This window comes from Salvelinus namaycush, chromosome 21 (assembly GCF_016432855.1).
Source record: "Salvelinus namaycush isolate Seneca chromosome 21, SaNama_1.0, whole genome shotgun sequence".
NCBI lineage: Eukaryota > Metazoa > Chordata > Actinopteri > Salmoniformes > Salmonidae > Salvelinus > Salvelinus namaycush.
Window position 1 is genome coordinate 37,954,392 of NC_052327.1, and position 9,020 is coordinate 37,963,411.

The following is a 9,020-nucleotide window of genomic DNA, read 5'->3' on the forward strand; positions in this document are numbered from 1 at the left end:
CCCCCTGACTCCTCCTCTATTTTACTATCTGTCTCTGTCCCCCTCTAGCCCCCTATCTCCTCTATTTTACTATCTGTCTCTGTCCTCCTCTAGCCCCCTGACTCCTCCTCTATTTTACTATCTGTCTCTGTCCCCCTCTAGCCCCCTGACTCCTCCTCTATTTTACTATCTGTCTCTGTCCGCCTCTAGCCCCCTATCTCCTCTATTTTACTATCTGTCTCTGTCCTCCTCTAGCCCCCTGACTCCTTCTGTATTTTACTATCTGTCTCTGTCCGCCTCTAGCCCCCTGACTCCTCCTCTATTTTACTATCTGTCTCTGTCCTCCTCTAGCCCCCTGACTCCTCCTCTATTTTACTATCTGTCTCTGTCCTCCTCTAGCCCCCTATCTCCTCCTCTATTTTACTATCTGTCTCTGTCCTCCTCTAGCCCCCTGACTCCTCCTCTATTTTACTATCTGTCTCTGTCCCCCTCTAGCCCCCTGACTCCTCCTCTATTTTACTATCTGTCTCTGTCCTCCTCTAGCCCCCTGACTCCTCCTCTATTTTACTATCTGTCTCTGTCCGCCTCTAGCCCCCTATCTCCTCTATTTTACTATCTGTCTCTGTCCTCCTCTAGCCCCCTGACTCCTTCTGTATTTTACTATCTGTCTCTGTCCTCCTCTAGCCCCCTGACTCCTTCTGTATTTTACTATCTGTCTCTGTCCCCCTCTAGCCCCCTGACTCCTCCTCTATTTTACTATCTGTCTCTGTCCGCCTCTAGCCCCCTATCTCCTCTATTTTACTATATGTCTTTACTATATGCTCTCTCTTTCTCCCTCCCTCTCCCCTCACCATTTTTCTCTTCACCCATCCAGGTTTCCGGGCGCCAGAGGTTGCCCGGGGCAATGTGATCTACAACCAGCAGGCGGACGTGTTCTCGTTCGGCCTGCTGCTATACGACCTGCTGACTTGTGGTGAGCGCATCTCAGATGGCATGAAGTTCCCCAGCGAGTTTGACGAGATCGCTGTGCAGGGCAAGCTGCCAGACCCAGTGAAGCACCACGGCTGCTCCCCCTGGCCAGGCTTCCAAGGCCTCATGAAGGACTGTATGAGGGAGAATCCCCAGGACAGACCCACCTCCACACAGGTAACCGTTCTACTGTTACTAGTACCTGTCTCCGCCTGGGTGTGTGTAAAGTGTAGATGTTTCACTGACTGTCTGACGGTTTTGAACTGACTATGTAAAGGTGTGATTAAACTGACTCCTTGCATTTGTGTAGGTGTTTGACTAACTGTGACTATATTTGCCTGTGTGTGTACTGTAGGTGTTTGAGAGGCTGAACTCTGGGGAGATGCTGTGTCTGATGAGGGAGCTGGTGGTCAGCAGAGCTGCCAATGCTGAGTGTTTCACGGCGGGCTGCAGCAGCGCCAGCAACGGCCCCAGTTCTAACCCAAGGGCCTGGGTGGGAGGGGGCAGCAGCACACAGAGACTGGGCTGTGTCGCGTCTGTCGACCTGGAGACTGAGAAGGTCACAACACAGGTATTCATAGAGGATCTCTCAACGCAGGCACTCACATTGTAGGGATTTGCAAAGTACTTGTTTACAACACAATACCAGCTCTAACAATAAATGTATTACTGCAGCTAGATAATTAAAGCTCAGGTATTAAAACAATAGCATAGGTCCTCACAATACAGGTCTATTTGACATTACTCATTCAAGGGTTTTTCCAAATGTTTTACTATTTTCTACATTGTAGAATACCAGTGAAGACATCAAAACAATGATATACCATATGGAATCATGTAGGAACCAAAAAAGTCTTAAACTGATCAAAATCTATTTTATATTTAAGATTCTTCACATTGCCACCCTTTGCCTTGATGACAGCTTTGCACACTCTTGGCATTCTCTCAACCAGTTTCATGAGGTAGTTACCTGGAATGCATTTCAATTAACAGGTGTGCCTTGTTAAAAGTTAATTTGTGAAATTTCTTTCCTTCAGAATGCGTTTGAGCCAATGAGTTGTGTTGTGACAAGGTAGGGGTGGTATACAGAAGATAGCCCTATTTGGTAAAATACCAAGTCCATATTATGGCAAGAACAGCTCAAATAAGCAAAGAGGAACGACAGTCCATCATTACTTTAAGACATGAAGGTCAGTCAATATGGAACATTTCAAGAACATTGAAAGTTCCTTCATGTGCAGTCGCAAAAACAATCAAGCGCTATGATGAAACTGGCTCTAATGAGGACCGCCAGAGTAAAGGAAGACCCGCCACAGGAAAGGAAGACCCGCCACAGGAAAGGAAGACCCGCCACAGGAAAGGAAGACCCGCCACAGGAAAGGAAGACCCGTCACAGGAAAGAAAGATCCTAAGCTCATTAGAATTAACAGCCTCAGAAATTGCAGCCCAAATAAATGCTTCACAGAGTTCAAGTAACAGACACATCTCAACATCAGCTGTTCAGAGGAGACTGTGTGAATCAGGCCTTCATGGTTGAATTGCTGCAAAGAAACCACTACTAAAGGACACCAATAAGAAGGAAATAGTTTCTTGGGCCAAGAAACACGAGCAATTGACATTAGACCGGTGGAAATTTGTCCTTTGTTCTGATGAGTCCAAATTTGAGATTTTTGCTTCCAACCCCCGTGTTATTGTAAGACGCAGAGTAGGTGAATGGATTATCACCGCTTGTGTGGTTCCCACCGTGAAGCATGGAGGAGGAGGTGTGATGGTGGGGGGGTGCTTTGTTGGTGACACTGTCTGTGATTTATTTAGAATTCAAGGCACACTTAATCAGCATGGCTGCAACAGCATTCTACAGCGATATAACATCCCATCTGGTTTGCGCTTAGTGGGACTATCATTTGTTTTTCAACAAGACAATGACTCAACACACCTCCAGGCTGTGTAAGGGCTATTTGACCAAGAAGGAGAGTGATGGAGTGAGATTGAGATGGTTTGGGATGAGTTGGACCACAGAATGAAGAAAAAGCAGCCAACAAGTGCTCAGCATATGTGGGAACTCCTTCAAGACTGTTGGAAAATCATTCTAGGTGAAGCTGGTTGAAAGAATGCCAAGAGTGTGCAAAACATCAAGGCAAAGGGTGGCTACTTTGAAGAATCTAAAATATATATATATTTTATTTCATTTAACACTTTTTTGATTCCACATGTATTATTTCATAGTTTTGATGTCTTCACTATTATTCTACAATGTAGAAAATAGTAAAAATGTAAGAAAAACCCTTGAATGAGTAGGTGTGTCCAAACTTTTGACTGGTACTGTAAGTCCTCATAATACAGGTCTCTTTGACATAGTCCTCACAATACACAAACACAGACTAATCTGTGTTTAAAATTCCCATATTCCTCAATGCTAATGTCTTTCTTCTCCCTGCAGGTGATTGACACGAGTCCTGTCTTATGCCTGGTGACCGTCCAAGTCCCAGACGAAGCCTGTGATTGGCTGGTGGCTGGTACACAATCAGGGGCACTGGTCGTCATCAGCACTCAGAACCTGTCCAACTGGCACAACCTGCAGAGTGTCACCGACGCTGTGACATCACTGTTCTTCCACACCCACCCTCAGCGCAGGTAAGAGAGTGTCAGACTAGATGCTAAGCTATGGCTATATCAGAGTTCTGCACTAACATGATTTGGTCACACCAAATTTGTTTATAAAAAAATATATATGTATATAATTGATAATGACCTGACCTGTGTCCCATAATGTGCCTGCATTCCATACAGAACCAGGCTAATAATGACTAGCCATCTTTTACATTAGCATGCCCTTGTGTTCTTACATTGATTTAGGTGTATTTACTGTAACAGCAAAGGAAAGAGACTGTTCAAATAAAGTGCTAAATGTTTTTATTGCAGATTTTAATTAAAGGGCTATGTGTTAGTTTTTGAGAAATCCTCTAGAGGGCAGAACTTTTTACAATTATGCCAAGGCAACAAACAATAAAGTTAGTGGGGAGATGGACTGATTTCCTTACATTTCTTCAGGTTTTCGCTCTCAAGATCACACTTTTTTTTAACAGAAAAACAAGTAAATTGGATGTTCTAAGTCCATAACAATGCTTAAACCACATCGGGACAACCATTTTTAAGGTCTGGGGAAAATCTGAGAAATGTAGATTTTGTATTTTTTTCCCCCTTTAATTCAGGTGTGCACCAAGTCAGCCAGTTGATGGCTGTATTGGTCCGCTAAAACAGCAATAGTAAAGGCCCAGTGCACTGCTTTTGTGAAATATTTATTTATTTAGAGATTTTTCAGGGGTGCCACAGCACTCTCAGCACCCCTACTTCCCCCTGCTGTGCACATGTGATGGAGTTTTGAAAACAAATGGCCACTGGATTGATGCAAATAATCATGATTGTGCCAGGTAGGCATAGGCTACTTTGTAGTTAGCTTTTAAATGCCTTTCCATCCTCCCGAAAACGGTTAGGCTAACATTAGCATCGCTAACAGCTACACAAAGTGGTAGACATATAGACCCTATGCACACCGCACAGAGCAGGGCTCGGCATTCAGGTAAGTTTGCCAGTGACAAACAATTATAATTTTCAAGAACTTACATTTTATATTTAATTGTTGTAATAGCTTATAGAAAAAAAACACTCCACAAAATCTCTGCAAAAAAGTATGCATTACCACTAAGAATAGTGCATATTTTAATAGGCCTGCCTACCCAATGGCTTTGACATTCACATTATTTTTACGTTATAAAATATGTCCAAATAATGTGGGCATTGCTCCCGACACAAACACACTAATGAATTCTGTCCATAGCTAGTCAGTCTCGCCATTTGAGATGTTGAGTTATTGAGGGGTTACTGTATCCCGTTTTAAAGCGAGAACCGGGTTCCCTTTGTAATGGAACACTTTGTATGGAGTCTTGCTCATAATAAGCGCAACAATCGCAACAGACTAGCGCAACACCCTTCAATTGAAACGGCAGGAAACAAACGAAAGAGCCTACATCTCTCATAAAAACTGATCAGAATTGAAATGACAGAATTATTATATTGGAGCAGTGGAATTTATAAATTGGCATCCATAACTTCAGTGACTTTTCAAGGATCAACGAGGTAATGTCAGATTTTCAAGGTAGGCTATTCCATGTTGACTGAATTGTGCATCGCAAATATTGAGTCAAGACTTTGACCTTTTTAAATACCTGGTTTCAGTGGAGGCTGCTGAGGGGAGGACGGCTCATACTAATGGCTGGAATGTAGTCGGTGGAATGATATCAACCACATTGAAACCATATGTTTGATACCATTCCAATGACTCCATTCCAGCCATTATTATGAGACGTCCTCCCCTTAGCAGCCTCCGCTGCCTGATTTGCCCATTCTTGACTTAGCATTTACTGGTAGATGCCATAACTTGGAACATCCTTTCTACCGCTGTGGGTCTTCACTCCACGCAACAACCAGTTGTTTGAGAGCTGCACGCGCTCTCTGCCCGACAGATTATCTGTAGGCTATACTGTATGTGTACAATGCACGTGTGATAAATAATCGCCATAACGAACAAACCGCTTCGGTAATCGATCTGTTTTTTTTTATCAATTACGTGGCCTACACTAAAGATAGCATTATTACTATGTTTTTTTCACTGGCCCAAGAGGGCGACTGACGGGATAATCTTCTCTTCTGAAAGTTGTTTTAATTTTGGTCAATTGCACATTACTTTTGAATAAATCATAATAAAATATAAATAATAATAAAATTAAAAAAGCATGACCAGGTAAAACATTTTCACTGGCAACCTTGTGACCAATAAATCTGTGTCTCAGTTTTGGTCGCGGTATCGAACCCTATGCTATGCTATGACTATGACTATGCTACTGCTATGCTATGCTAGTTCCAAATAGCTGTACATGGAAAAGTACATCTGGTGAAGGTAGAATATACAATATTTAATGTGTATTTACAGTGATGTTAACAGTATGTTACCAAGTAAAGTACTGACACTGATTTTTTGGGATTTAATTTCAGTCAAAGAAAGAATTACTTGTTAGTTGGGACAGCAAATGGAATTCTGACGGTTTATGAGGACTCTGCGCTCCAGGTGGAGAATGGCCAGCCAGTCAAGACGTTGCACATCGGGAACGTCAACACCCCAGTGATGTGTCTGGGCCAATCAGGTCACTCCCTGGACAGGACCACGGTGTGGGCCGGCTGTGGGAGCAGAATCCTTTCCTTCACCGCCGACTATGGCGTCTGTAAGACCATTGACACTAAACCCAACAGCCTCTTCCAGTGAGTGTCACCTTCAGAGATGTAGCCTTATATTTTGGCGGCCTGCAGGGCTGTTGATTTGTTTTCTAAGTGTGAAGTGAGTTGCTCTGTGTGTGTGTTCTCCTCAGGCAGCATCATGCGGTGAGCAGTGAGCCGTGTGTGTCTCGTATGGTAGTGGAGAAGCATGTGTACCTCAGCAAGGCTGGAGGGCAGAGCGTGGAGGTGTGGAATAAGAAGAGTGAGCGGATGATTGACAGCATTGACTGTTCCCAACTACTCAGGTCAGCTCCGCTCTGACACCACACACACGTGAGGACAATCCTATGTGAACTGCTGTAAAAAAAGAGAAAGTCTGTTCCTTAAACCAGTGGTTCTCAAAAATGTTTCACCCCGCCTACCCCTGACACGCCCCACAGTTTGGGAACCACCGCCTGAACCCACTCTGTGTTCTTGGCCCATAGACACAACTCCAGCCGGCGACCCAGAAAGGCTAATTCAGAGTTTGAATTTGGAGCGGATAGTCCAACCTGGGCGAACATCAAGTCCCTCCTGGTGCAGCAAACCACCCTGTGGATCGGCACCCGGGGAGGCCACCTCCTCCTGGTAGAGCTGGCTAACCTCCAGCTGCTGCAGGTCATCAGCCCCCACTGCCAGTCCATACGCAGCATGGCCTCTGTTTTTATAGGTAACGACTGTCTGTCTATCTGTATGGCTGTTTATGTTTCTCATTGGGGGGCCTCGAGCAGATATATATATAGATATAGATAGATATTTTTTAATATGCCAAGATAATTTTTTTATATGCCAAGCTCATGAGGCCCCTTGATGATGTGAGGCCTGAGGCAATTGCCTTTTCTGCCTAATGGTAAGTCTGCCACTGTTCAAATACACAGCCCAAAACAAGTATTTTAATGGTTATTTGTAAAGCTAATAGTCAACGCAGTTGTATTTAAGAGTATTTTCAAATACCTGGGAAAAGTGCATGTGAGTATATTTCTAAATACATTAAAATGTTCAACTACTCTTTGTTTCAAATAAAACATCTGAATACGTACTTCGAATGTATGTGAAAGTAATTGAGATATTTGAAATAGTATTTGAACCTAGGTCTGCTTCCTGTTTGCACAGTGGTGAAAGTTTCACGAACTCGTGTATTATTTTCATATCATAGAAACACTAAACCGTAAGAATGTGGTCCTGGTTTTGGGAAGAAGACTGTCCCAAGATAAGAATCAGTATGGTAAGAAACAATGACAAAGACCTAACAACTACACAGAATCTACGAAGAAAACCTAAATGAGATATTGAGAGTACAATCTGTGTGTGTGTCTGTGTTTTGTTTGTGCTCCCAGACGAGGAGTCTGTACTGATGGTGTGGAACAGTTCTCTACCTCTGGAGGTCAAGGACCTCAACAAACACTGTGAGATGAGAGAGGAGATCACAGCCAAGATGAGAGAGCAGCAAAACGACTGAGTCACTGACTGAGCCCACAGCTTGGTACGTACCTGTACTACACTACACACTCCATTAATACTACCCATGCACATCAATAGTAAAAACCATAACACCTGTACTACACTGCACGCTCCATTAATACTACCCATACACATCAATAGTAAAAACCATAACACCTGTACTACACTGCACGCTCCATTAATACTACCTATACACATCAATAGTAAAAACCATAACACCTGTACTACACTGGCCATGTATATTACCCTTACCAATAATCAAGTCAATAGTAAAACCATGGCAAAAAGACAATTTCAGTAGTTACCAATTACTGCTATATTTACTTTTCATTGTTCACAGAATACACATGGAAAAGGGATTTCTCTGAAGATTCAGTGGAGTAGTGTGTCTTCTGCACACATACAGTACCAGTACACACATACAGTACCAGTACACACATACAGTACCAGTACAGGGGGAGACGTTACCTCACTGAAATCACAGAGATAAAACTATCTCAATAACTGACATTGTCTGACAGCCATACTTCTCAGGGCACTTCGGACCGTGTCAAAGACCATGAAGAGACCACACGAGTGCACTTGATTTAGGTTACATTGTTTAAGTGCACTTTAACGTTTCCCTTCTCTAGTCCAAACTCAAAAGCTGTCTGGATATCTGCATGCTCTAGTTAAGTGCACACTTTCATAATCATCCCAAACTATTGCAAGCACTGACCAGGGGTTGACTGTATACTACAATACCTAAAAGTAAGTAAAATGCCTTTGAATAAAGAATATTTTAATCTTAGACAGTTTAGTATTTTGAATTGAAACGCTCCTGCCAAATGTTATTAGAAATTGTTTGTATGACTGCAAAAACTCTAAAAGGGATGCTTTATTTGTGTTGTTTTCATTATAAATGTGTTGTTTACCTGTTATCACCATTATGAAACTGAAGACAACTGGAAAAAAAGTCCAAGGAAATAAATTCTCACTTCTCAAGGGCCATATTTGATTATGTATTCAATACATGCATTTGTTTACCAAATGACCCCATTCCTTGTCTTTTGTCAAGATGCGAGATTTTAAGTCATGTTATGACTGTTGTACTTGTAATGTATGATGTTGCATCTCAGTAAATTCTGTTTGACTTTTAAACAATGTTTGTATTTTGTAAATATTTGATATATTGCCTGCCTCCCCGTCCTTAGATTGTCATCTGACAATATGAAGATGTTTGTCGTGCACACTAGAGGGCAGTGCAACACCGTTAAATAGGCCACATATTGATGTATCCTTCACCATGAGTCTCAGTGAAT

At 42.6% G+C, this 9,020-nt stretch overlaps 1 protein-coding gene across 1 annotated transcript in view; it reads left to right on the forward strand.

The window, feature by feature from the left end:
• lrrk2 (leucine-rich repeat kinase 2) overlaps positions 1-8,862 on the forward strand; it is a 96,662-nt gene extending 87,800 nt beyond the window's left edge. Inside the window, 9 exon segments of the mRNA XM_039016936.1 lie at positions 854-1,125; positions 1,304-1,519; positions 3,389-3,582; positions 6,001-6,264; positions 6,372-6,524; positions 6,705-6,928; positions 7,415-7,483; positions 7,596-7,741; positions 8,060-8,862. Of these exon segments, the coding sequence (XP_038872864.1) occupies positions 854-1,125; positions 1,304-1,519; positions 3,389-3,582; positions 6,001-6,264; positions 6,372-6,524; positions 6,705-6,928; positions 7,415-7,483; positions 7,596-7,717 (1,514 nt within the window). The 3' untranslated portion in view covers positions 7,718-7,741; positions 8,060-8,862.
• The last annotated feature ends 158 nt before the right edge of the window (positions 8,863-9,020 follow it).